The 26986-nt window shown below is 59.0% G+C and overlaps 5 protein-coding genes across 5 annotated transcripts; 3 read left to right on the top strand and 2 right to left on the bottom strand.

The window, feature by feature from the left end:
- Positions 1 to 1012: 1012 nt before the first annotated feature.
- On the top strand, positions 1013 to 3804 carry BESB_031230 (putative membrane protein; the record flags this gene model as incomplete). Its single annotated transcript, XM_029361791.1, has 5 exons — positions 1013 to 1747; positions 2176 to 2311; positions 2965 to 3133; positions 3440 to 3498; positions 3758 to 3804. 5 exons carry the CDS (start codon positions 1013 to 1015, stop codon positions 3802 to 3804), a joined length of 1146 nt encoding a protein of 381 aa, XP_029215258.1.
- A 3032-nt stretch (positions 3805 to 6836) lies between these two features.
- Positions 6837 to 10427, top strand: BESB_031220 (V-type ATPase, D subunit protein; the record flags this gene model as incomplete). Its single annotated transcript, XM_029361790.1, has 8 exons — positions 6837 to 6871; positions 7854 to 7971; positions 8258 to 8453; positions 8794 to 8897; positions 9039 to 9104; positions 9726 to 9805; positions 9948 to 10012; positions 10351 to 10427. The coding sequence occupies 8 exons, from the start codon at positions 6837 to 6839 to the stop codon at positions 10425 to 10427; spliced, it is 741 nt and encodes a 246-aa protein (XP_029215257.1).
- Positions 10428 to 12299: 1872 nt separating this feature from the next.
- BESB_031210 (uncharacterized protein) lies at positions 12300 to 13439 on the bottom strand (the record flags this gene model as incomplete). The annotated part of the gene is made up of 1 exon (XM_029361789.1): positions 12300 to 13439. The coding sequence occupies one exon, from the start codon at positions 13437 to 13439 to the stop codon at positions 12300 to 12302; it is 1140 nt and encodes a 379-aa protein (XP_029215256.1).
- Positions 13440 to 17190: 3751 nt separating this feature from the next.
- Positions 17191 to 21842, top strand: BESB_031200 (SET domain containing lysine methyltransferase KMTox; the record flags this gene model as incomplete). Its single annotated transcript, XM_029361788.1, has 6 exons — positions 17191 to 18510; positions 18840 to 18990; positions 19224 to 19363; positions 19857 to 19978; positions 20327 to 20447; positions 20802 to 21842. 6 exons carry the CDS (start codon positions 17191 to 17193, stop codon positions 21840 to 21842), a joined length of 2895 nt encoding a protein of 964 aa, XP_029215255.1.
- A 3433-nt stretch (positions 21843 to 25275) lies between these two features.
- On the bottom strand, positions 25276 to 25626 carry BESB_031190 (uncharacterized protein; the record flags this gene model as incomplete). Its single annotated transcript, XM_029361787.1, has 1 exon — positions 25276 to 25626. One exon carries the CDS (start codon positions 25624 to 25626, stop codon positions 25276 to 25278), a length of 351 nt encoding a protein of 116 aa, XP_029215254.1.
- Positions 25627 to 26986: the final 1360 nt, after the last annotated feature.

Genomic DNA, 26986 nt, shown 5'->3' with positions numbered 1-26986 from the left:
TGCACGCAAGCCCTTGCTCGTCACGCCAATGGCGTACCCATGCTTGGTATTGTGTGAAACGTGTATCGTTTGAAGAGTCACCAGAGCGCGGAAGCTCGCAAACATGTGCGCCGCTCTCTCTGCGGTTGCGTGCATGCGCTGCAAACGTATGCATGCCTTGGCTGCTGTTTCGTTTTCTGGCGCAACAGCTACTCAGTATTTTTGGCCGCGTTTTCTCGTCTTACTTCCCTTTTCACCTTTTACGGAGAACTGCCTTTTCGCGGAGCTGGGTGCAGTGGCTCTCGCGCGTGGTTTTTCGCTCCCGTTTTTTCGATTGGCTCCCTTTTGAGCCAACCCTGCAGAGGCTCACGCCGCACCATTCTTCCCCCGAGGTAAACGGCGAAAGGACAAGCTCGCCGCTGTTTGGTTCGAAAAATGAATGCCTTTGTGCTGGGCACTTTGAAGGAGGGCTAAGGAGCCAGTAATTGGAGCCTGGCGTCAGGGGCTGAGGCGGACCCGCATCGCAGGCCGCCGAGGACCGAGAAGAGTTCAGAATACGAGACAAAGAGAGAGGCGGAGAGATCGACAGGAAACGTGTGTGAATCCCAGAGAGGGACGCTTCATTTCTTCTTGGTCCCTTCACGCTGATGCGTCCTGCCGGCGCACGGGGAGCCTCCCCTCTCCGTTTTGTCGTTGTCGGCGTGCCTATTTCAGGCCGGTCAAGGTTAGAAAACCTATGCCTCTGTGTTTCAGATTCCATTTGTGTTGCTCTACCTCTACGCAATCCAAGAGGGGCGTGATAAAAGCTACGTATCTTTGAGTGGAAGTGAGCTCTGACGCGCTGAAGACTTTCTCCCCGGCCGCATTTTGCTTTCGCCCGATTTATCCGTCGTGGCAGCCGTCGCCTCAGCCCTGCCATCCAAGGCGCATCCGAGTGTCTCCTCGCTTCCGAGTCTCTCCTAGCGTCTGCGTGTCTCCCTGTGTGCTTTCCCCGCTGCCGTCTCCCCGCGAGGTTTTAGCGTTTGGCGCGGCAATGGCGTCGTCTCTTCCTGCGTCGTCGCTGCTGGCGCAGGGCGCGGCCGCGTCATCCTTGGCTGCGGCGCCGTCTTCTCTCGCGGCGCCTCCTGCAGGCCGCGTGGCGCGCTCGCGGCTGGCGGGTCCACAGACGAGCGCGACAGAGCTGAGCTACCGCGCGGCGTCTGCGTTCTCGCCCGCCAAGCTTCAGTCGACGTCGCCGCTGCCGCACGTCTCCCTAATCAAAGTGCCGCCGTTCGTCGCGGCTGCGTGGCACGCTGCCGAGAAGCAGAGCGTCGTCGGCGTCCTCTATACAGACCCCCAGACGAAGAAGAAATGCATCCTCGGCAGCGTGGCGGAGAAGCGCCGGCGCTCCAGCGCCGACGCGGGCGTCGCGGGCGCGGCGCCGCCCTCCGAGGCGGGACGCGGGGGCGCGGGGGACGAGACACACGGCGAGAGGCGACCGGCCGGGGGGAGGGGGACGGGCGCCGCCGCGGCGGCGCCCGTGTGCCATCTGCAGTGCGTCTCCGTGAAGCCCAACAAGCTTCACGTTTTGCAGCAGCAGAGCGGACCCGGTTTCCCCGCTGCAGCCGATGTCCTCTGCGTGGTCGGGGAGTCCTCGAACTTCGCGCCGCTCCTCGATGACGCCTACCAAAGCTTCTTGAGGCGCCGACACGAAAGCATCGACATCTTCAAGTCGCGAGGCACCATCGAAGAGAAACGAAGGGAAACCGGCCTCGACTCCACAGCCACGGTGAGCCGGAGAGCAAGGAGGGGGGGGAGGCAGGGGCGGACTGGAGGTTCTTGCAGGAAGCTGCGAGACGGGCGGGGAAAGGGGGGAGGAGAGGGAGGGCGTGAGGCTCTGCAGGTTGCTCACGAGGCGCTCCGTGCTCTTTAACCGGCACCTTCGGAGACGGACAGGCTGCAGCGCCTAGAGAGAAGGGAGAAAAAGTTTAAATCCAAGAAATCTTCTCGTTATAGGTACTGCTGATATAAATAGTGATAACATTTTCAGCAAATTTTTTTAAACAACACCTTCTGTGATCAGTGTGTTGGCGCACAAGTGGACGCATTTCTGTGTCGGGGATCGCGGGCGCAGGCTGCGACATGCGGATGTGCATACCTTTACGGCTTCAGTTTAGGAAGACAACCTAGTTGCGTGCGGATGCTTTGTTTCCTCAGTTGTTTCACTTCCACACGCCGAAGCCAGGTCCAAATGCGTCTGGCGTCGTGGAGGAAGAAGACGAATTTAGCCTGCTGGGCGGTCGACGAGGCGGCATGAGCGCGGCGGAGGCTGCAAGGACGCGAACTGCAAAGCGTAAGAGGAAGGACTCGACAAACGTTTTTCGAAATTCGCGTATTCCACGCCAAACGTTCTTGTTCTGCGACACTCAACCCACCCACGCATGCGCAGAGACGTGGCCGCCCGGCTGCGCGTCTGTTCAAAATGCACTGAGAAGAGTCGAGTGAAGTTCTGCCTTCAGTGTAGAGAGGTGACGCCGCTGTAGAGGATTTCAGGTCGGTCGCTTGCTGCGTAGTTCCATCGTCTCTCTTGTTGCGTCACAGGGGGGAGGGAGGGGGGGGGGGGAGGAGGGGGGGCCCCGCCGAGGCATACGCAATGCAGAGGGCGAACTCCACTCAAGCACGTGGTCGGCTGCTCTCGCAGCGCCCCCCCAAACCGACTCTAGGTTGATGTCTCTCTCCCGTCTTTTCCAGTTGCGAGGTTGATGTCTCTCTCCCGTCTTTTCCAGTTGTTTTTTTCACTGAGCGAAAGAGCCTGCTGAGAGCCGCGGACGCCGGAGGGGCTGCGTTTGCAGTCTCAAGAGGCTCGGGTGTGTGGCTGTCTGCCGTCTAGAGGAGGGTCCTGTCCTTAAGCTCGCGGCTGAGCGAGCCTGGCGCGTGCCGATCTCTCGCCGTTGGGTGTGTCAGACTCCGGGGGTTTTCTGCGTGGTTTGCGCGCGCCTTTCTCAGAGAAGAAGGCCGTCGTCACGATGGACGAGGACTCGCTCAAGCTGCGGCTCTTCTCCATCTTCGAGGCTGCGGGCGCAAACGGCCTGCAGCTGAAGCAGATCGCGATGCAGACTGGGCAGCCGCTCTCATTCGTGCGCCAGGTCGTCGAGGAAATCGCCGAGCCGCGCAAGTAAGCCGAGACGCGGGCGGAAGGAGCGCGGAAACGCCGCGATATCCGGGCAAGCGTAGAGAATGCATACTTCAGACAAATCGTTGCAGAGACGCGTGCCCGCCTTGGCTGCAGGCTCCTGCGCAGCACACGGGTCACACGTGGGAGGCGAGCACGCAGAAAGGAAGGCTGCTTCGAAACGCGCAAATCTGCAACTGAAACAGTATTTCGGCCGGCCGTCTGCCTCATACGTCGCTTCTCGAAGGGGAATTTGGTCCGCGAGAGGAACGCCTCTTTATCTCTCTCCTTTCCTGTCCCTCTCTGCAGGCGGGCGAGCGACAGAAAGACGGTTTATTTCCTCAAGGATCAGTTCAATCCCTACGCGTGTAAGTGACAGAAATCCGCTGCCTTCCTCTGCGCCGTAATCGCCTTCTCTGTGTCTCACTTCGCCGCCAGGGGACTCGCATCTTCTCGGGGAGGGCCTCTTCAGAGTCTCTGCGTGAGCTTATGGGCATTGCGTTGCCTCCGCGCGACACCTGCAGGCCTCATGTTGCGGTTCTGGGCGTGTCCGCGCGCAGAGCAATGTTTCTACACGTATGCGTTGGCTTCACTCTCGCGCGTGTGAATGCGTGTCGATTTTTTCAGCTCTGGCTGGAGAGGAACCGCTAATGAAGAAGCCAAAGTTGCCCTGATTGGTGCATGCGAGACGGAGGAGGCGCCATGTGGAGCCCGCGAGTCTTTTGCTGCCTCTCCCGCGCTGGGTTTGCGTGCGGTTAAGATGCGGCAGGCGGCGGGCAAGCCGAGGCGCCTCATGTTGAGGTCTTCTTCCTGCAGAAGCTTTTCGGCGATGACGACGAAGGAGAGATGGAGGCGCTCTTCTGTCGAGCGGTTGTTCTGCAGGTCGGCGCAGCTCTGTCTCTCGATACACATGCGGATGCGAGCTCGCGCGCCTCTAACCACCTCCGGTACATGGCTTTTACTTGACGTTCGGAATGAACTTTTTTTTTCTGGCTGCTGGCACCGGACCATCTGTCAGGCGGATTGGCATGTGCCGCAGCGGACGATTTGCCTCGGGTTGGTGTGGCGGCGCGTTGGTCTGGGCTTCTTTAGGAGCCTGCGTTCGCCGTTCTCGAGGGCAACTCTGCCTCTTCAGCTTCCACTTTCTGCAGGGCGGCGATTGAGCTGTGCTCGTGACCGCAGAAATGAGGGGGAGACTGCAAAGGCGGCGTAGGGGTCCCCTCGAGGCGCGTTGAGGCGGTTTCTGTCGCGTCTTTCCGTTCCTCCGCATCGACTCGGGAGCAGGCTTGAGTCTTGTGGAAATCAAGGCGTCACGAGGCCACCTGGCATTCCTCCGTATCTGCACGTGTGTGGAGAGAGACGCATGGAGATGAGTGTGGAGGCATCTGTGCGCTCGAGCGGCATTCCCTGAGCGAGACAAGAAAAATGCAGGATACCTACGGCATTCGCCTGGCGTTGCACGTGCTGGTCATCGACCGACTCTTTCGTTCGTCCTGTAGATGATGGCCTTCTTCGGTTCGGAGGGAGGAAGTGTCTCCTTCTAACGTTTTACTCCTTTGCTTCACAGACTTCGTTCGTGGAACAGTTGGAGTTGTCACCTCTGAGGAACCTGCGGGATGAGCACGGGCGGCTCTTTGCCCTCGCTAGCGCCGTTGGTAGGGCGTCATGCAGACAGGCCCCGTCCCCACTTTTCTGTTTCTTCTCATCGCGCTTGCGCACGTCGCCCCCTCTTCTTTTTCTAGCTACTGTTGTTGTGTCTGTTTCTGCGTCTCGTGTGTACTCGCGCAGCGCGTGAATTAGCGACATAGTTGTCAAGCGGGGGTCACTCCAATGTGTAGACAGCCACACACATTTCAGTGCAGGCGCTTCTTCCTGATAGATCGCCCACACACGATCCTCCGATTCCACAGGCAGTACCGGTTCACAGATGCCTTGCTCAGCGTTGGAGGGGAGGTCGCGGGTTCACCAGGGGCCGCCTTTCCTCCTGCCTGGGAAGCTCCCGTTGCGCCAGCAGCGCTGTCGGGTTTGAATTCAGACGAGGAGGAGTCGCATCGCCTGCAGTCAGCCGCTGAGAACCACACGAGTCCCGTGCGTAGCCTATTCCACTACGGCTCACTGCCGTTCAACCTACAGTCTCCACGGCAAATCGCGAGTTTTTCAACGGCAGACCCTAAACCCTAACCCATTTGCGTCGAGCCTCTCCCTCCAATTCTGTCAAACATCGAAATGTGGTCGGTGCCGCCGCGCCCTGTCCAGCAGGCCGGAACGCGAGTCCACTCCTTGCAACTTTCAAAATGCGTTTCCTGCAGCTGCTCTCCATAAAAGATCACTTTCTTCCACTCCGGGCGACTGAGGGTTTGCAAGAGAGCTCCGGCCCTCTCAGGAAAGCGGAGGGGGATGGTGCTTCCTGTGAACCTCGTACTCAGGTGAGGCACACTACGTGCACTACAGGTCGAGAGTGTAGCAGAAGCCGCCTCGGGACTGCCGAGCGGCGAAGGCGACGTGCTTTGCTCGTCTGGTGACTTAGGTTTCTCTCTCTCGCGGCTCAGGCCTCTTCGCTTGTGGAGCCCTAAACTGCGTGCCCCCGACCCGCTCTGAGGGAAGGCTTCTCCCAAATTCAAACCGCACTTGGGCGGCACCGCGGCGATCAGGGATCGAAACTCAACACATGTGCGACTAGGTGACCTGCTAGTCGCGTACTTGCACTGCTCAAAACTTGACGCGCGTTCCACCAGCTCTTCAGCTGAAGCTGCTGACGGCGGAAGAGGTAACTGATTCATGCCGCCAGGAGCGGGTGATTGCACTCACTGTGTTGTCTTGCTGTGTCTGCGAGGGCTGCTGTAAAACTGTCTGGTCATTTCCCGCCTCTCCTCCCGGCGGAGGCTGGGGGCAACGAGATTCCTATACTACGACGCGCGCGTCTGAGACAAACTCCGCGGAGCCCTGAAGGGCGGCAGGGAAAACCTGATTGGGCAGGCGATACGCTCGCAGGCTCCGCATTCGCCCGCCAGACTTGTCTGTTTCGTGCCGCAGCCAGACAAGAAAGGCGGCGAAGAATTTCTCATTCACGTGGCAACCTGAGTTCCACAACTGGCTCCCTAGGAGCTCTCGATGCGAAGGCCCGGCGCAGGCGTCGGCGGCTAGCACAAGGGTGAAACCTACGGGCCTGCTTCGGCTAATACGCGGAGCCAACTTTTTCGCGAGAAAAGAAAGCTGGGCACACTGAGCTGCAGGCGCACGGGTTGCTGAAAAGCGACAAGAAACGCGATTGCTGCGTTCCCTTTCTGCGCCTTATTCATTTTTCGGGAGTTCTAGGGAAGAGGTTCTACGACAGCTCGACTGGCAGGGCAACGTGGAACCGTCGCTCGCCTCTCTAGCAGCTCTCGGTCCCTTTCGTTCGCCGTTCCCCTCTTTTGCCGCTTTGTTCTGAGTCGGCTGCCGTTTCCGCCCCCAGAGAAGGCGAGCCGAGGTAGCTCTAGTTCGTCACGGATTCTTATTTCCATTGTTTGAGAAGAAGACTTGGTTTCCCTCCCTTCTGGAGCCTTTCGTTGGGGGAAGACTCTCAAAACGGCTGAGAACCCTCTCGGCATCACAGCGCGACAGCAGCGCGGGTTCTTCTGTTCTCTTCCGACCTTACGGAGCTCCGGAGCTCTCTTCGTTCCTTCCTGTTCTCCGCTCTCCCTTCGTCTTTCAAAACACCACCAAGATGCCGCAGGACGTCCGCCCGGCACCGAATCGCATGTAAGGGTTCGCTGTGGTTGTCAGGTTCTTTTGCCTCGCGGGCTCGAGCTTCGCTCTGTGTTTCCCACCAACCGTGGCTTTCCGCCTAGACCAGCTGCTGAAGTCGAACCCGAGCGACTCGGAGCACGTGCTGGGTTGGCAGCCTCCGCGTCCTGCGCTTGTCGACGTGTCCGCGTCTCTTCTGCCGGTCTGATCGCCTTCGTTGTGCTTTTTGCGCGCCTGCCTCCCTGCCTCTGCTTCCATTGCTCACACGTCTCGCTTCCTGGGTCTTCCTCCGCGTTCGCGGCTCCTCTCCATCCTGCTGCACTCTGATCCCGTCTTTGCCTGCCTGTATTCTTTTCTGCTTTGCGGCAACTGCATTTTCGATGCCTTCGGTTCCCTGCGAGGCTGGGAGTCTCGCATCGCCCGGATGCTGGACGGGAGGGTCTCTCCCTCGTTCCAGTGTCGACTTACCTACCTACCAAGCATCGCGGGAGGGAAGATAAGCTCAAACGTAACTCGATTATGAAAATTGAAAGACCTTTCTTGTCGCATTTGCTCTGGTAGCCACGCGGAATATTGCGAGGCGCCGCTGTGAGAGGCGCGCGGGCCCCACGTAGAAGCAGCTCGCGCCGTTTCAGAAGCCTCTCCTGTCTCAGCGGTCTTCTGCTGAACTGAGTCTTCAGCAAGGGCCTGTCGGGTTGCTTGAGACGCGTTTTGTGAGTGTGCGTGGCAAACTGTGGAAGCGAGCGCGAGACGCTGGCGTCTCGCCCGCCCCCTCGAGCGAGAGAGCTCTGTTTTCTTTTCTAGGATTTTCGCGTCGGCTCTCCTGTCCTGGCGATCGGCGGAGAGGAGGCCGCGTGTCTGCCGCTTTGCTTTTTCGCGTGCCGCCGTATTTTTCTGCTTTTTCTCTGCCTTCTTACCTCCTCGCGGGATCCGCGGTCGCGGAGGCTCCTCTGCTCACACGTTGCCTCGCTGCGCCTCTTCTCTGCGGATCGCTCAGGAACCTTGCGGTTATGAAGCAGAAGCGAAAAGGTGCTCACCAGGGATACCAACTGCTGAAGAAGAAAAGCGATGCGCTGACGGCCAGATTCCGAGGCATGCTCAAGCAGATCGTCCAGGTGGGTGAAACCTGCAAGTGCTCACTTTACTGCCGATGCCTTCCGGTGCGCATCGCGTGCTCCCTCGCGGGCAAACCCCACTTTTTATCCAACTATTTGCGTGCACACTAATATGCATATATGTGTGCGCGCGTGGTGCGTATGCGTGGGCGTATTTGCGTCGATGTCGCGCCAGACGCTGCCTGGCTTCGAGTCGAGAGGCGAGCAGCGGCCCTCTGCGAATCGATCTGTGAATCGAAGCCGAGACGTCTCGCGATCGATTGCTACCCCTCTCGTCTGCCCTCAGCTGAAGCAAGCAGTCGGCGCCGACATGAGCACCGCGGCGTTCTCGCTCGCGAAGGCCACCTGGGCTGCTGGAGACTTCAAGTCGCAGCTTCTCGAGCGCGTGCGGCGACCCGCGACTTTCCTCAACGTCGCCGCGGACAACGTGGCTGGCGTCACGCTCCCCATCTTTCACATCGCCACAGATCCCTCCGTCGACAGTAAGGCCGCGCGCGCGGGGGGGGAGGGGTTGTGCCGGGGGGGGGGGGGGGCGGGGCCCGCGGACTCATCGCTTTTTTTCATTTCTTTGCGCCGCAGCGGTGTGCAAAAGACCGCGCTGACGGCGGCGGGCGACCCGGAAGGCGGGCGGCGGCGCCGCGGGTTTGACCACAGAGCGGGCGAATGAGCCTCGAGAGGCCTACGGGGGTCGCGACGCCTGGACGGGCTCGCCGGCTGCTGGGAAGCATGCCTGCGCAGGTTCTCTGTTTTTTGACAGCGTGTGTGCTGGAGGCAGAGAGAGAGGTGGACTCAAGCTGTCGTCGGATGTGCCGGTTGTTGCAGTCCTGAAGAACGTCGGCGTCGCCTCAGGAGGGCAAGTCATCATGGCCGCTCGGGAGCAGTTCCTCAGGGTGTTCAGCGAGCTCGTCAAGCTTGCGTCACTTCAGGTGAGCTGCCGACCCTCCAGCGCGACCCTCCGCGCACCCTGTTCTCTGCGCCGCGGCCGGCTTTCCTCCTCGCTGGCCTTTTTTGCGGGAAGCTTGCATGCAGACTTGCTGTCGGGGTGGGGTTTGCCCTGTTGTTTGCAGACTGCGTTCTTCACGCTTGACGAGGAGATCAAGATGACGAACCGCCGTGTCAACGCGCTGAACAACGTGGGCGCGGCAGAAGAAGAGGAAGCGGGGAGAGGGGGAGGGGGGAAGGGGGGGGGAGGTTGCTTGGGCAGTGGCCTCTGGGTTGTCTGCCCGGTGGATGAGACCTTTGGGCTGCGTATCTGCGCTGCGCTTTCTCGTCCTGCGCCGCTGAGTTCCCTAAACTTGCGCCGTTTTCAGTACTGCTTCTATACTCCCCAGTTTCTTCGTTGCAAGTCCTCTGCCTGACGTCGAATGAACCGCAGCCGTCGACCGCCGCAGCGAGGCCCGTCAGGCCGCGGACCGGCGCCACGAGGCATTGACATAATGATACAGTAACACCAGAATATAATACAAGTACTGATGCAGCTGTATATCTCAGTATATAAATATATAAATGCCCACATATGAATGTATATATATTCCACCGGCAAGGCCTGGAATCGACTGCAACAGACTGTCTTCTCAAATGAAAGTCAGGTGACATACACATGCACATGTAAATATACAAATATATAAATATATATATATATATATATATGAACGGACCCACTGGCCGTCGCTACTTTGTTCTCTGAGTGTTTCTTTGTGAAGACGCAGTATACTTAGGTTTGAACAAAAGTGATTTTCGCTTGCTCGTTTCAGGTCGTTCTCCCGCGTATTGACGGCGGGATCAACTATATCATGAGGGAGCTGGACGAGATGGAGCGCGAAGAATTCTTCAGGTAGGCGCGATCTTCGTGCTTCTCCTCTGCAGTATCTGGTTCGCGCTCGAGTCAGCCAAACAGCTTGGGAACGGTATCGCGGCGCTAGCCCCGGAAAATCGCGTCCTGTGGAGACCTCTCGGCATTTTTTTGTCCTCCTCAGGCTCAAGAAAATCCAGGAGAAGAAACGGAAAAGAAAGGAAGAGGACGACAAGCTCCTCAACCAGGGTGAGATCCCATCTCCGACGCATATATACGTATATATGTATACAGATACGCGTTTTTGTGAAATATGTACCTGTAAAGCCAAGCACTGTGATGCTTTTCGTGATCTGCATGCTACTGTGCCGCATATCATACCTGACTTATTCTTCCTAGCGTCGCATGCGGCAGTAGAAATCATCCCATCCGAATCCTGGGGGATGTCGCTGTCTGTGGTTAGTTTGCAGGACAAAATGATGTTGCCATATGATTTTTTGAGAGTACCAGCGGCAGTGTGTAAGGATGTTGCGTTGCTGCGCGGCCTTGATTTGTTTGTGTTTTTGTCATGTTTTGCGTGCATTCAGGCGCTTCTGGAGGGGCTCCGAACGGCAGCTCGCCAGAGTCGCTTTTGAACGAGGAGGATGACGATTTGCTTTTCTAGTTGGCTGCGACGGAGGCGGAAGATCTGTCGATGTCAGCTGCAAATTCTGTGCGCCACAGGCTGCACACGTCCCATATGTTTTTGTTAGTTCCGTCTCCCTTTTTCCGCATTGACTGGCGTCTTTCGCATGCTGAGCCAAAGCTGGCTGGAGAGTAACACGTGTTTACTGTGAGATGGGAGTAGGTATGCGGCATTTCTCGTCATGGGCGGCGAAGCGCAGTCGGCCTTCCTTCGGCGACGCCTCCGCGCCACAGAGAGGCGAAAGCCGCCGCGCAGCTCGCCTGGAAAGAGTTTGCAGGTCGAGAAGCGTGCGGTAGCAATAGAGTTGAAATTTAACACATTTTTCGATGTGTATAATTTTCGTGAAGTGGCTGTCGGCGTAGAGTCAGATAGCCAGGCCGCACAGACATGGGAGGCGGGGGGTGCTGCGCTCATGGCATTCTTCGGTCGGGTTCTACATTTGCCTCGCTATCGTCTCACGCAGACGTGCGTGGTGTTCGCTGGAGTGAATGGAATGTAGAGAGACGAAATCTGCGGCCGTTCGTCCGGCTTCCACTGGCGGCTGCGTGCCCTGCTCTCCAAAAAAAGAGACAGAAACCTTGAAGCTCCGATGCGACTTCTCGATTCTGCTTTGTATATTCTGCTGACTCCCCCTAGACGCTTCCGTCTGCGTGGGGGGCTGTGCGACAGGGATGGTGGTATCCTGCCCATTTGTTCTGGAGAGAAAACTGTGACGTCCCAAAACGAACTGTTGAGGTGTGCCGAGAAGACACCGGAGAGAGTTCAATTCTTTTTTAAACGAAATTCTGCTATGTTCGCACTGCATTCCGGTCACTGAGCTGACGTTCGCAGTCCCAGAGCAGGCAGCAAATCACGTGCGGGCAAAAATCCGGGAAGCGGTGTTAAAGTGCCGACCGCATGAAACTGGTTCAGTGCTCGGTAATGACGCACGGCTGGTCTTTTACGCGCCGATGTCGAAAAAAGCACCTTAGCGGTCGCCCGCCGCCCTCTGATACGACTCTGAGTGTCAAGACATCGGGGCTTTTTTGCTAACCTGCACACTTGTGTGCTCTGCGTAGAAAACGGTCGCGCTGCGGTGGGTTTTTATCAGACTTAAAAAGATGTATCTTCCAGGATAGAACCAAAATTTACATTGAACACACGCCGAACAAGAACGGTAGACGGCCAAACCCCTGATAGCTCGCCCGGTGCCGGCGAGGCTGCGGGATGCAGAAAGAATTCTGGGCTTCCGGGACAGGCGCTGCGCGCCCCCGGTGCCCTCCTTTCCCCCGCTCACGCTCGCCATCTGTTTGATCGCCGTCATCACGGGACGTCAAGTTATTAGGTGGCACACGCAGGCACGGCCTACAAGGATGCAGCACTTCAACTTCACGAACTCTCGTGAGAGACCCCTGCGTAACGCACGGGGCTCTCACTATCTCTTGGCAAAAAAAGCAAATGAGTGCATCTGCCCCTGCTGCGTACGACTCTCTGCACGCCGCTGGAAACGCGCCAGGAGACAAGGAAGGAGGGCGTTTGGACGCCGCTCACCAGATCATCTGTGCAGCAGTACCCTGAACCGATCCGCGCACCACCGTGTGACGTGCGACTCTCCAGTCTAGTTGGACTCGCGAGCGGCTGCTGCAGCCTTACGCGAGGACAGCGACACCCCCTCGGCCTGTCGAGAAAGCCACAAAAAAAGGCCAACAACACGCTCTTCCTTCCGCCGCTTGGGGGCTCGCGGCATCCCAGGCGGCTTTCCCCTCGCTGTGCAGGGGATCTGCATGAGAAGGACAAATCACCCGTGCGCCGGTCAGCAGCCGCCTGCAGAGCTTTCGCAGCGCGCCAGCGTCGGCTGCCGCGTCGTCTCTCTCACCAGAGGACCTTGCCAACGGAAAGAAGCACCGCAGCCACGAGAAGTGCACATGCAGGCTTCGCGGCCGTCGGCCCCGCAGAGGGTCGAATAATGATGGTGAGAAGCGTGCCTGGATTCTTGCTGTCGGAAATCAGCACGCAGAGGCCTCCGCTGCGAGTGACTTGCTGTCCCCCCGTCGGCCAGGAGAAGGTGTACGTGGGGAAGGTCGCGCCTGGCGGCGTCTGAATCGTCCAGAAATCTGTGAGCGGCGCGGAGAAGACGAAATATCCCGACAGGCGGATGAGCTCGGAAGTCACGCAGATCATGGGCCGCTTGGACCGAACTTGGTAGGCTTCCTGCTTGAAATTCAAAGGCATCATGTCGTAGCGAGACCGGTCAAACGAAGCGATGTTCAGCGTCCGGCCTCGCCGAAGTCGCACGGTGATGGTCTGATTCTTTCTGTTCAGCCCGTCAGCTAGGTCGAGAAACACGTCGTTGCAGGAGTCGCTGCTGAGACTCCACGCCGCGGCACCCAGAAACGAGAAGGGCGAGGCCTGGTGGGTCGCGAGCACTCTCTGCGGCCGAGACGCAGGCGCGGCGGGGACGGCCGGCGCCTGCGGAACAGAGGACACCAAGAAGCGTTGAAAGCACAGAGAGACTGCAAGCACCGTGGAAAGAAGACGCCGCAGCAACGGCTGCCCACAGTGCCCGCCCCCGCGCTGAAAGTCCGACCGAGGAGAAGCCCCTGAGGCGCCCGCGCCAGCGGCCGTGGCTTGCGGCGGAGACAGGCGACCCCGCGCGGCGCGCCCCTCGGAGCCGGGCTCTGCGACGCAGGGCGAGCGCTGCGTCAGCGGCAAGTCGAGCACGGATGAGCGACGACGACTCAGTTCGCCAGCGGAGGCCACGCCAGAGGAGCGGAAACAGAGTGCACCGACGTGCGGAGACAGAGTCCGCGTCCCGTCCGTGGGGGGGGCGTCGCGTCCAGAACCAAAAAACCGCCTTCGTTTGAGGTCAAGAGCCGCTGGACTGGAGGCGTTGGCGGGAGCGTCTCTGGGCTCGTCAGCCGCACAGCAAACAGCAGGCGGGCCCCCGCGGCAACGCCCAGGCCGCGGCACCTGCGACCGCTTCACTGAATCCATGCCGCTGTCACCGCTCATCGACGTTTGAAACGTCCACGCCTCCGCTCGTCGCCAAAGCAGAGGGACTCAGACGGTCCGGCGGGCCTGCGCCAAGAATAAATTTGAAATCCCCGCAAGCCCTAGACGCCGTTCCGGAATCCGCGTTAGCACGACATGGAGGAGGCAATGCTGCATGCCACCGCCGCGCTCGAGGCTTTACGTCCCACCTTGACGAGCCGCAAGGGCAACAGGAAAATGCGACAGACGAGGATGCAGTCGCAGGAGAGCTCCCTCTTCCGGTGAGCCCAGTCAGCGTTCCAGTGCAGACTATTTGCCCCAGAGCGTCATCAGTGTGGGGTGGAGGTCATGAGGTCGCAGAGAGACGAGGCGGCCGTTGCACGTGCTCCCATGCAGTCGCAGAGGCAAGGTCACGTCAAGCGAAAAGGGCAACCAAGTCTTTCCTCTGCGATTGGAGCATATCTACGACCACAGGAGAAATCCGCTTGACTGGAAGAGGGACTGACACACCATCCGGAGAGCTGGGCATGCTTAGAACGCAGGCCCTCGTTGGTCTGGCTGCGATGACGCACGTAGCCCTCGTGGTCAGGAGCGAGGGAGAAAGGACGGAAAAAGGAGCAAAACAGTTGACAGAGCGTTTACTTTGTCTGCACTGCATACACATGGACTCAGTACTTCTAAAATGATGCCAGCCAAAGAGACAGCGACGGCTGGCTGCCTACAGAAGCGGCCGTGCCAGGCGGTGAGCCAGCGTGGCGCATTCAGCGGAACAAAGACGTTTCGCCGCCCACCTGAAAAACGACAAGTGAGAAGCCACGCGTGACTTTGGAGGTCGAGAGTAGTGAGAGCCAGACGTTGCCTCTGAAGTAGCGTTTGGTTTTAGTGATGCAAACGTTTCCTTTCAGACAGGGGTTTGGTCCCCCGGGGGCACATGCCGCCGTAGAATCGGGATGTTTGGAGCATGCATGCCCTGCCGGTAGCGCGGTCGACCGGCTCGCTTCTCGCTCGGCTGCGCCGCGATCTATAACCAGCTTATTTGCTCCCGTGAACTGCGCACCGGTTATCGCGGCCGGCCGCCGCGAATTCAGCTGGAGACTCGACGTTTCTGCGGCAATCGAGACTCGTGGGCGTCGGGTTCACTGTGTCGCGACTACCACGTTAGCTAGCTCCACAGCAGACCCCAAACTGCGGAGCAGGGAGCACTGACAGCGTGAGCTAAGCTTGGCAATCTTGATAACAGATCACACAGTGTCTGTTTTCCAGCCAATCCCAAACTCAGTTCGGCTCTTATATTCTCGTGAGATATGGCACTGACTGAGTGACTGCCCACAGATCCCAGGCGGCGCAGCCCCGTGCCAAGCAGAGCCGGATTCAGAGATAACGGCTCTTCACCTCGAGCCCCTCCTTCACACACGAATGCCACGGATGCTGCGTAAGAAACACACAACTACGGCGTATCGTGGCGCTCTCCACCCATCAGCCTGCATACTCGGCGTCCCAGACGCCCCCCCCCTCTCATATCCTCCCTTCGCCCGTGCCTTCACTGTTCGGCATTTGTGCTCACGTAGGGAAGACAAACGAATGTATGTAGAGTACAATGCTTCAACGGAATGAGCAGTTTAGTTCACTCCGGTCGTTGCCTGCTCATCACCACCGTTTTTCGCATCGCACCCAGCTGCAGTTCCCATGGCGTCGTCACCCAGAAGCGAGAGAGTCTCCGTGCCATCCGGCGCAAAAAGAGCGGAGTCGATCTGGGATGACGTCGTAGCGAAAGAGATCCTCCGCACCACCTCCCCCCGAGGAGAGACTTGCTGCCATGCTCATCCTCTTGGCGCTCCACCAGCGGGTTTGCTGCACGGGCAAGGCGACTGTAGGCGCGATGGGTTTCCTGGTGCCTGCGCTGGTCTACAGATAAGGGAACCACACACTCCTGCCAGGAGTCAACAAGTTGCAGCCGTCACACGCCAGGTAGAGCTGCAGCAAGAAAGGGTTGATGCCGCATCGCAAAGGCTTGCCTGCTCACCGCGGATTCGTTGCTAACGATACCGCAGCGCCGACTGCCTCTCAAACACCAAATATTGCCATGTTTTGAGTGTGGCGCCCAGCCTTCCTTTTGAGGCGCCCTGTAGCGAATATTTGCCGCTGTACACGAATTCCGTTATCTTGCGCTCCGCGGCTCAGTAGTGATCATGAAGAACTCCACGCTGAGCGCACTAAATCTCGAACGAAGGGTAGCTGGTGACACGTGCTCTCACGCTGCTGAACTCGAAGGTTTTTGCCTTACGCACATCTATTTGACACCACTCTCGTGTGTCTGAGACGGATAAAAGAAGACGTGCCTCTGCACTGCTAGCTCTGGATCACTCTTAAGCTGACCGTGACCAGCATCTCGCTGCTTTGGTCAGGTTCGACCGAAGATTACGATTTAGCTGAACGTGTTTCAACGAGCTGACCGCTGCGCCATGGTGAACCGGTAGGTAGACTCCAGAGTAGAATCCAGGGACTCCCCAGGAGCGCTCAGACTGCTGCTTCCACAGCGTCTTTCTTGACAAAAACGAAAGCGATCGAGCAGCGACATTCGACTTCTGTCGCCCGCTGGCTTATGCACACCTCGGAGACGAACGCCTCCCCTAAGTAGTGCGCGCGGGTCGCGCGCATCGGCAGGCAGTAAGTTGGTGAGCGCTTCTTTCGAATACTGGTTCCGATACTTTCTCGAAAACAAGACGCGACCACGAGACCGTGCCTCCGCCCGACTGTCGGCTCGGTCCTGGCTGGGAACTAATAGGGCTTGGAGACGTCTGAGACGGCTGTGTCAAGGTAGCACCCTCTCGATATTGTATACATGCAAACGAAAACTCGTGGCGAGCACCAGTTTGAAAGCGTACGTGCTTTCTACTGACGCCACGCTCCTCCACGTGGTTTTCGGCAGTGCGACGACGCAGGTGCCGTCGTCCTCCTCAGGCGGTTTCGATAAATGGTTCGAAGAGGGAAGGTGATTTGCACATTGCGGCGAGAGTTTCCGCAGAGCACAGCACGGAGCTGCAGAGCTCGCAGGAAGGAGAAAACAGGTTCTTGTCTCTCGCTCTGTGCGCCTTGAATTCTGTTGGGCACGTCTCCCCCTCCTCCTCCTCCTCCCTGCAGTTTCTTACGCAGTGATTTCAGGGCGCGCGCCCGCCGCCTCGGTGGCAACCGCTGGGCAGGAATATCTGTGCGAGTTTCCCGCCAAAACTCTTCGCGTTCTCCGTTTCATTTGCTTTCTTCCGTTGAGCTAGCCCGCAAAAACTCGAACGCTTTTATCGAGGGCCTCTCCGCGGCACTTTTGAGCGTCTGCACTCCCTCTCCGTCCATCTCCCGAGCGGTCGCTGACGCAGATAGGTCTTGTTGATCTCGTCTGTGCCCCCCCTCCTGTTTGCGCGGCCGTGGTCTGTTGGCCTCTTTTACGAGCCTTTTTGTGCCATCCTCCAAAAGCGCACGGCCCCCCCACACCGTAGGAAGAGTCGTTTTGTTTTCCCGCGTGCTGTCCAGGTTGTGCGCCAATAAACGCTTTTTCGTCCCTCGCACTTTGCACCGAGAAGAGGCGGAGCGGACATCGAAGCGCAGCGTCGGTTTTCAGGACAGCGGTGGCCTTCGGGGGAGGAGGCGGTTTCCACCCGCCAGACAAGGGCGAACAAGAAGACGGAGCTCTGCGTTCGCAAACTCTGCAAGCGTCTCTGCAGACGTCGTCGGAATCGCGGCGAATTCTAGCTCTCTCTGTTCTCGTGCGTCCGGTTCAATGTCTGAAGACATGACTACGGCGCACGCGGCCGCCAACGCGAAACCGTGGATGCATGCCTCACTGCAGGAGGAGTGTGCGCTCCTGCCTCTGGAGGAGGAGGAGGCCGTGCTCAAAGGCGCCACAAAAGTCGACGCTGGCGAAATCGACAGCGACCTGACTACCGAGCAGACTCCCGAGAATATGAGCCGCACATGCACTTCCCTTTTCCAGCCCTCGCCGGCAGATTCAGAACTTTCTGCCGACTTCGTCGACGCCTCTGAGGAAGGCCTCGAAAATCCAACGGCGACTCCTGGCTCAGCTCTCCGCCTCAACAAAGACGTGGCTCCCTTCTCGCACGATTCCCCGGCCGCGGACGAAACGGCAGCGGCAAGCCCAGCGGCGCGACAACTGTCTCCAGAGCCCAAACCCTCGCCCCCCTCGCCCCCCTCGCCCCGTCCCTGCCCACGGCAGCCCGAGCCTACCGCGCCCTTCTCGCCTTCTTCGTGCGTCGCGTCGCAGGGCGGAGGAGCCGCGGCGACTGCGGCGCCCTCCTCCTCGGCTGCGCCAGTCCCCCCGGCGAGCCCCGTCGGCCTCTCTTCAGATGTTTCTGCGGCCGTCGACCTCCAGCGCGTCTCTCCAGGCGGGACCGTGCCTGGCGACAACCCCGCGCGCGATAATGAGGCAGAGGGCTCCGCGGCCGGCTCCGCTGACGACGCGAAACTCCGCGAGGATTCAGGCGAGCGGGCTTTCTCGCCCGCGCACCCGCAGGACGGAGAGGGACGCGCCAGCATGCAGGGCGATCGAGAGCCCGTCGCGGGCTCGACACGGGGGGAGGGCGAGAAGAAGCGTGAGGGCGACGAGAGCCAGACGGAGGAAGCGAGCACGCGCGCCCAGTCGCTGTCTAAGAAATCAGCCGAGAGCAGAGAGTCCAGCAAGAGCCGGCGGCGACCGGAGGCAGACGCGGCGGCTAGTGGCGCGGCACTAGCCGCCGCCTGCGAGGGCCTGCACACAGAGGAGGGACGCGAGGAGACAGCGCGCCCACCAGAGGACGCAGAGGCTTCCGTGACCGGACCGAAGGGAGCCGCAGGGGAGACCGAAAGGGCGGCCGAAGGCCCGCGCGACGAGGCGGACGCCACGGCGGCGCCGCAGTCCGAGAAACGCGCGAGCAGCTCGCCTTCAGCGGCGGGTGCTGCGGAGCGAGCGACTCCAGAAGAAGCCAGGACACAAGCCAAAGGGCGCCTCGACGCGAAGATGCGCGCTAAATTCAAGAGGGAGTTCGTGCGCAGTTGGGTAGACATCAACAGGGCCCCCTCGTGGCCCCCGATCAAGAAAAACAAGGTGAGTCCCCGGACACGCTAGGCGCAACTCGCATCACCTGAATGTGTGGCCTCGACCAGTGCGCACGCGAACGTCTCGCGCCCCCTTCCGAGCTCCTCGCGCGCGTCTTTCGCAGGCGTCTGTGGCTCTCGATCTTCAGACACATGCGCCGATTCTCATTCCGTTAATGCGTGCGTAGGGAGGGCGCGACGCGCGACCTCTTCGTGCCGCGAAGCCCTCCCTAAACTGAACTGCCGGCGCGACGCGCAGGCCTGCGCGGCTCACGCCCGTCTCACGCCCGTCTCACGCCCGTTGCTCGTTCGGTGTCTGTCCTGTGGCTGCCTCGCCAGTACTTAAGTAGCGACTGGAAGCGCGTCGACCTGCGGAAGGCGGCTGGCGAGATCCGCGTGGAGACGAAGAAGCACCGGCTCTTTTTGAACGACCTCTGCTACCTGTTTGACGGCGTCTTCACGCAGAAAAGCACGCTCGGGCGCAAAGCAGGTGAGGGCCTTCCCGCGGCGCCTGCGCAGAGAGACTCCGAGCCGCCCGCGCGCGCAGTCATCGAGAAGAGCCCGGCGGAGGGCGGCCGCAGAGTCTCCCCTTCGCCGCCTCGCGCGGCAGGCCAGACTCCCGAAGGGCCCGTCGGGCGCCGCGCGCTCACAAGGGTCAGCGGGGAGCAGCCGGGAATGCGCAGCAGATCGCCACGTGCATCGCTGTGTGGATGCCCTCTGCAGGACTGGGGCTCTTCTGCGAGCGCCCTGAGGGGCTGCACAAGGGGCAGATCATCACCGAGTTCGTTGGGTGGCTAGTCGACCGCGACCTCGCCGAGAGCTACAGGAAGCAGCGGACCGCCTCCCACATCGTCGCCGTCCAGGTGGGCACCGGCTCGCTGTAACCCAGCAGGACGGAGGAGGAGCGCGATGCGTTTTAGTCGACGAACGCGTCTGCTGAGAGGCCGGAGAGGTCTGCTGCTCTGCATGTGTGCACATGGAGTGTGTCGGACCATCCCATCCACATATGCTCGCGCGTGCCCGCTCCACAGTTTTGGGGTTGACGCGCAGCCTCTCCGTTCGACGCCCCCCGCCTGTCTGCGCGTGAGTTCGCCTGGGCGTGCGAAACTCTCCGCGCAGAGTGGGAGCCGCAGACAACTCGGTCGTGGCGTTGCTGTGAACGGCGCTCGCGCCCTCTGTGTCGCCACGCGCCACGGCTTACCCCAAATCGCGGCGCCTCTGCACATCGGTGCGCTGTGCTGCGACTTTATTCGGGTTGTTCTGCTTTCTTTGGCTTTGTCCTCTCTTGCCGCGGACTTCCTTGCCGTTTCCTCTGACTGCATCTCCTCCCCATCTCTGTCCTCTGCTTCTCTGCAGAAAGGCTTTCTGTACATCGACGGGGCGAAAGAGCCGGCATACGGGATGGGCGGAGGCAGCTTCGCCAACGACGGCAGCGAATTCCTCGGCGGTCCGGGCAACAATGCGCAGTTTTATCACTGGTGAGCGGTGCTTCTCCCGAAGACATTCTCTCCTCCGTACAAGGTGGCTCTTTCCCTTCCATCCCGCTACATATACTTCACCCGCGTGCGCGCAGGCATCCTCCGCCACAGAAGAAGAGGTCTTCGGACTATTGAACCTGCAGTGGCCCCCTACTCGTGGGCGTCGCCGCATGCATATACACATATATATATGCATGCTTATAAATATATATATATATATATATATATATGCTTAAAATACATGTATTTGCTTCTGCGCGCGGGACGAGAGGGTCGGTGGCAAACGGAGGGGGCAGCGTCTGTGCGTGTGCGTGCATTTATCGGGTGATGAGAGCTGCTGGTTTCCAGGTTCGACGAAGAGCTAGGCCGGACGCGGGTATTCCTCCGAGCGACCGCAGATATCAAAAACGGGCAAGAGATCTTTGTGCCCTACCACAAGACGTACTGGGTCGACAACTTTGAAGAGCAAGTCCGTGGATCTCGCATTTCCTGCGACTTGTCTAGGGTTCAGGGCTTGAACGGAGTCGAGCCGCGTTTTCACTCCATTCTACACAAGCTGAGACACGCTCCGATCCACTGGCGCGCGCCTCTGCGCAAGCGAGGCGATTGATAGAGAGCAGCGGGTCTCGCATATAGATGCCGAATACGAAGGAAAACGTTCATCTATATGTAAATATATGCGTACGGCTATATATACATACATACACATATGTAGGCATATCTGTGGATTGAGCGTTTGTTTTCTCGCATGCGTCGCTTGGGCAGGGCTGCACACGTGGCATGAGGCGCGCGTGCAGCCGGTCTCGGTGTGTCTGTGGTGCAGGCGGAGAACTGCCCAGACGCCTTCAAGCAGAGGAAGCTGGAGCAGCTGCGGCGGCGCTACAAGAACCCAGAGTTCGTCCACATTCCTCACCGGGAGGAGCTTCGGCTGCGTCAGCAGGAGGAAGCGGAGCGGAAGAAGCGCGTGAAGGAAGAAGCCGAGCGGAAGAAGAGACAGAAGAAGGAGGCGGAGAAGCGCAGATGCCCAGTCAAGCGCCCGTGCTCAGCCTACCTCCTCTTCTCGATTTCACGCCGCAGAGAGCTGATGAAGGCCCGCGGCCTCTGCTCAGGGGAAGCCGAGGAAAGCGACGCGGCGAGACCTCAAGCGTTTGCAGCTGAGCAAAAGAATCAACGCACTGACTTTCAAGCTGGGAGAGGCGCAGACGCGCCCGCCGTCGGGGGGGAGCGGAAACGCCGACAGTCTGCAGGCCCCACGTCCAGGGCGTCCGCGGGCGACGCCTCTGCCGCGCCGAGCGAGCCGCCGGCGCCTTCGTCGGGTGCGAAGTCGGCTCGCAAACGGAGACGGACAGGGGAGGCCGAGGACGACGCGAAGAGCTCCGGCGGGGCTGCTTCGGCAGAAGGCAGTTCACGGCCGCGGGCTGCCTCGTCTTCGGTCCCGTCTTCGGCTGGAGGTGTGTCGAGTCGGGCAGGAGACGACAGGGCGAGGGCGACGGGCGCGGCAGCCACGAAGGGTGGCTCCAGGAGCCTGATGAGTTTGAGCGCAGCGCTCACGCGGGAGATCGCGCGCGAGTGGGGTACGATGAAGCCTGAGCAGAAGAAGCGCTGGGAGCAGACGGCGGAGAAGGAGCGGGCTCGCTACCTGAAGGCTGTGCAGAGGTGGAAAGAGAAGACGAAGAAGCGCGCCGTCAAGACAGGCACTCGCGAGAGACCCGCGAGCAGGCAACAGAGGGACAGGCCCGCGAGGAAAGGCAGGCAGGGCGCGTCCGCCAGGTCCGCAGGGCCGCAGAAAGCCCACGGATCCGAGTGTGAGGGTCTATCAGACGCGAAGGAAGCCACTGCTCGGTCTGCTGCTGCTGAGGCTTGAGGCGGGGGTGACGCATGCGGGGACTCGAGGCAAGCCCCCTGGCGGAGAGGCCGATCGGGGGGCCGAAGGCGCCCTGAGAAGACCACACAGGCGAGGTCTCTCCCATTATGGGGCTGCGCCTCGATGAGCGACCGCCCCTCCCACGCCCTCCACCGTGGCAGCCGCTCATGGTTGTCGGGCGGATCATTCTTTTGTAACGCAGCGTTCTCCTTTTTATCACTTTGTCTGCGCGTCTTTTCTTGAGCGCCATTTCTGCAGTGCCCTTTTATGAGCCTTGGGCAGGGCAGCCCAGCTCACCCCGGGGTCGCCACGCACCGTGATTCGCTCGCCCGAGCCTCCGTCGTGTCGGAGGTGGCCTGTCTGCCGCCCCGACCCGAAGCTCGTCTTGTCTCCGCCGCTGCGGCGTCTGCGACCGACCCCTTTTTATATGTCTCAGTGTGCATGAATGGCGAATCAACTGTACATATAGTGGAGGCGTCTTGTGCGAAACAAGTGGGGAAGGCAGTCGTCGTGGGAGTCGTGAAGTGAAAACGCATGTGCAGACCGTTCTCGACTCCCCGACGTTCTGGGCGTGGCTTCTTCCATCAATCTTTCCAAAGAAGAAAGACGGATAAGGACGCGAGAGTTCATCGGGTGGAAACCGATATCCCCGGAGCCCAGCTGTGTCCGCAGACAGCGAGCTTTTCTGGGGAGAAGGGGCGCGCAGGTTGAGGCCTGCTTCGGAGTTACGGCGTGGCGTCTCCCTCAGAGTAAAGGAAGGGAGGATGTACAGGCATGAAGAGGCAACGAGCGGAGCACTGGAAGCGGAGAAAGAGAAAGGCCGGGCGAGAGTGAGTCCACGATGGTCCCGTGTCTTTCTCTCGCTTGCCGGTGGATGCTTGCTTCTCACACAGTTTTGTTGGCGGAGAATCGGCGGCGGGTTCGGGACTGTTGCGTGGGGATCTCAAGTGGAAATATTTTTGTTCTCGAAAGAAAACCAGAAATCGTTCCTATTTTCTTGACACCTATCTTGGCAGAGACCCTTGTGGGACGCGTGAAAACTGTTCCAACTCTTTTCTGTCTCGTGTGACCCGGTTTGTGTGCGGATGTTGGAGGGACGCCTTTGTAGCGAGTCTCGTGTTTTTCTCCGGTAGAGCCCGTGCGTCGTGACATTTTACAACCCATCCGTTTCCCGTCCTCCTCCTGCCCTTGCCTACCTCTCGTAGCCAAAAACTTTTGTTATCTCCAGCAGTCCACGTGACATCGCGTGCCTACCTGTGCCTCTCGCTTCCCGAATCAGACCTTTATTCCTCAGCTTGTTAAAACCGCGTCCGTCGCGCGGAATGCGCCGGCGCAGACTCGCGCGAAAAACGTCTTACTCCCGTGGCTTCTCTGCGCATCAGCGACGCACGCGGCAGACAGGCGACGGCTCTCTACTACTCTGCTGCACACGCGTCTGCGTGCAGACTTTCAGATATCTGTGCCTGCGAGCCCTCGGAGCGACCGCGCCCGCTCACTCAGAATCCCGCAGACGGGTCGGAACGCGGTCCAGCGCCCCAGACGTGACTGAAAGTTGGCAGAAGGGGAGAGCTCGCTCTCTGCGTCGTGCTGAGAGGGGCTTCTGACTGGCGGACAGTCTTACGTTCGCGGGACAGCCGCCGCCGCTCAGACGGCAGATTCTGGGCAGACTGTGTGGCCCCGCGGCCGCTTGACGCTTCAGCGTCTCCAGGCGACCCCCTTCGCAGACTCTGAAAGCGACTAAAAACGTGTGTCTCGCAGTGTGTGTGTCCTGAGCATTCTATTGAGAGCGGGCTTTGCAGACACCGCGTGCACATTCTGCGCAGACAGAGTCTGAATCGCTGCCGCAGTCTGCGGGTCGTGGGACTCCGATGACCCCAACCGCCGTGTGACACTTTCGGTGCACTCTGCAACAAACCGCTCATCGACGATCAAAGACTGTAGATGCCTCTGTGCGTCTGCGTAGGCTTCAGGAGGTTTCGCGATTTCGCCGCGTGTGCGTGTGTGTGTGTCCCCCAGAAGCCCCGCCCTATATGGGACTCGTGTCGGCTGGCAGCGGCACACGAAAGAGAATGGGTGAACACACCTCCTGAGAGGCCGCTGCTGGAGACGAGCAAGCAAGGCTCGCGAGCTGGGACGTCGCTGCGACCGCAGAGCGCTGCGCTCTAGGGACCCGAACGAAGAAAAACATGGAGGAAGTAGTTCCACACAAATTCAGCACAGCACCTTTTGCCTACATACGTCGAAACAGAGGGCAAGACGAGCAGATATGTTCTCAACTTGCAGAGAAAGACGTTCACCAGCGCAATTGCAACGCGAGCGCGAGAGTGCTTTCCGCTTCATGGGCTGGGCATGCAGGAACAGTATTCTATGCGCTGTCCACCTTTAAAAGAAAGCAGCCCGCCACAAAATAGCGAGGCTGGACGACAGAGAGATCTGTAAGAAGGAACACCGCGCAGACTCGCGCACCTCTCGGAGGTCACCGAAAACACTGCGTAGATACGCCGCCCCATCCAGGCGCCGGATTTGCGCGCCTCCGCGCCCAGAGGTTCCCAATTTTCGCATCCAGATCGGCCTCTTTCTGTGGCGTGGGAGAAGTCACACGGTCGCCACGCTCCGGCAGAAACCGCAACAGCGCCGCATCTATGCAGACGACAACCAAAGCTGTGCACAAACATGGTTTCGAGACTTGTAAGAACGTCATCAGAGCAAGGAGGAAACCTTCGCCGACCCAACGGGCACGCCTGCAACACATGAGCGGCGCACCTACGCCGTGAGGAAGCATGGCAAATCATGTCTCCAGGGGGAACTACAACGAGCAAACGAGCCTCCACACGTTCGTCCTCCGCCTCTTCAGCCCTCCCCCCTCCCCGCCCCCGTCGATGGGGCCCCCTGAACTAGTCCTTGCTTGTCGAGGCAGATGGAATTCACAACATTGAGCTTCGAGCCACGCCACGTGGAACCTTGCAGAATGCTGGCGTCGCGGCCCCGAAGCGCTCTCTTTCTCAGGCTTCCACCTCGCCGTTCCAGGCCTTCTCGTCGATTTCTCTTCTCCTTCGACTCGGTGGAGCCTCCTCCCCCCTGCGGAAGAACTGCGAGCGACCCAGGCTGCCGCGCAGCGAGAGGCCGCTCTCGTTCGCGCAGGAGTCGTCTGTCACCTTGTCGCTCAGACCCCTGAGGCCGTGCCGAAGAAGAGTCACTTCAATCCGCATACCCTTCCTCCTCTCCGCTAGACGCAGCGTCTGCATCCGAGTCAGGCGCTCGTCCTCCTCGGACGTACCCTTGGATCGCTTCGTCTTCCCCTCCTTGCCCTTCTTCACAGGTCGGTGATGGTTGGTCCGCGCATTTCTCTGCTCGCCAGTTCCTTCAGCGAAGGCCTCACTCAGTTTCAGTCGTGCGCCATTTGTCCGCGGCAACGGCACTAACAGCCTCCTCGTCAGAGTCTCTGTGGCCCAATGACGCCACGTCGTCGCTCTCTCCGCTTGCGGACCCTGCGCGTTGGAACGGGGGAGGCGACGCCTGTCGAGCGCATCTTCTTGCCTCGGAATTTTCTCTTCTTGTCCTCCTTTTTGCGATCCTTCTTTGGCACTGGCGGTGCCATGAGATCGCCCGACACGCCGCTCTCGTCAATGGACGACGGTGACACCTCGCGTGCCGTCTTCTTACGCTCTCCTTTTCTGCGCTTCTTCTTCTTGTCCTCGCCCAAGACCGCCTTTCTCTTATTGCCTTTGCGGCTCAGCCTTGTCTTCGCCGCTGGCTGAGCGCAAGGCCTTTCTCTTCGCTTCATTCTTCGCGGGGCGTCGCCACCGCTCCGCGCGCTCCTTCGAGGGCTTCTTCTGCGGCTTGGCAGCTTCCTATCCAGCCGACAGCACCGACCTATCCTGACGCGATTGAAGTTCGCTTTTGAAGAAGTCGTCAGAGGCGCTGTCGTCGTCTTCGTCTTCGTGCGAGAAGGGTGTGTCGCCGTCGGCGTCGAACTCTAACAAAGAGTAGCTTTCATCGTTCACCAGTCCCTCGTCGTTCCAGCCGCCGCAGAAAGGCCGGGCTCAGGAAACGCCGGCAAGAGCGCGGAAAGGTCTCAAGAGGAAGGCTGGGAGAGGAGGACAACCGAGATTGCAGCATTGAGAGAGAAAACGCAGGAGGCGCGGGCGAGCACCGGACGAGCGGCACGACGCGGTATCTTGAAGAGAGTTTTCATGAAAGCGAATGGGGGGAGAGCCGCAGAGCCGTAATTGGTACTGCATTGATATAAGTATCGTACAAGCACTCAGCTAGTTATTGAGAGACACTCACGAGCCCAAAACCATAACTTTGTAATCTCAGTGGTTTGCGATAGAACCATAACACAATGATCTTTACACAACAGTTCAACCCTGTATTAATTCCAGTAGACGCTCCTGAAAGTAACGGTACAAGCTGTAAACAAAGGACTCCTTAACTTAAACTGAGGAGTCAAGTAGGCACAAACCGTACAAGGATTAATTATGCCCATCCGTGCATCTAAGATGAGACTATCAGTTATATATTTTAGACGCTAACTTCCCGGCTGAACTGATTTATTAAACCAGCCTGGGATCATAAAAGTGCTATGTATGGTAAGAGTGAGCGTGGACTATCGAATGAAACAATGTGCTCCAACGCTAGTCTAACACCCTAACATACCTTCTCCTACAACTGTACGGAACGTGACAAACCTCCAGGCAAAGAACTTGGTATTCTGTTCTAATCCCCCGTGGTAAACACAGTCAACGGACGGCGGAGGGAACATTCATATGTTACGCAGTGTCTTAGGAGAGATACTCTGGATTTAGCATTCATCTACAGCTACGATAACTGTTGTGTTTAAATAGCAGTTAACCTTTCCTTTTCCTTACGTATTCATGGCATGCAAAACCAATCAGATAACAACTGAAGCTAGACTCCGTGTTACACTTGCTAAAATGGGATCCCTAGGTTTATATAAACTAACTGTTTTCAGGGAGTATATACTACAAGTTGGACTACTGGTTTAGAGCTTGACGATCTTTGTTTACCGGATCCAAATTCTCTTGTGTTTTTCATGACCATCATGTTGAGTGCATTAAATATAGTGGTGTTCAGAGTATATTTGAAGAACCAACATTTGTAAACAAGCTGTACGGATCTCA

This window comes from Besnoitia besnoiti, chromosome XIII, assembly GCF_002563875.1.
Source record: "Besnoitia besnoiti strain Bb-Ger1 chromosome XIII, whole genome shotgun sequence".
NCBI lineage: Eukaryota > Apicomplexa > Conoidasida > Eucoccidiorida > Sarcocystidae > Besnoitia > Besnoitia besnoiti.
This window is presented reverse-complemented; position numbering and strand designations above follow the sequence as displayed.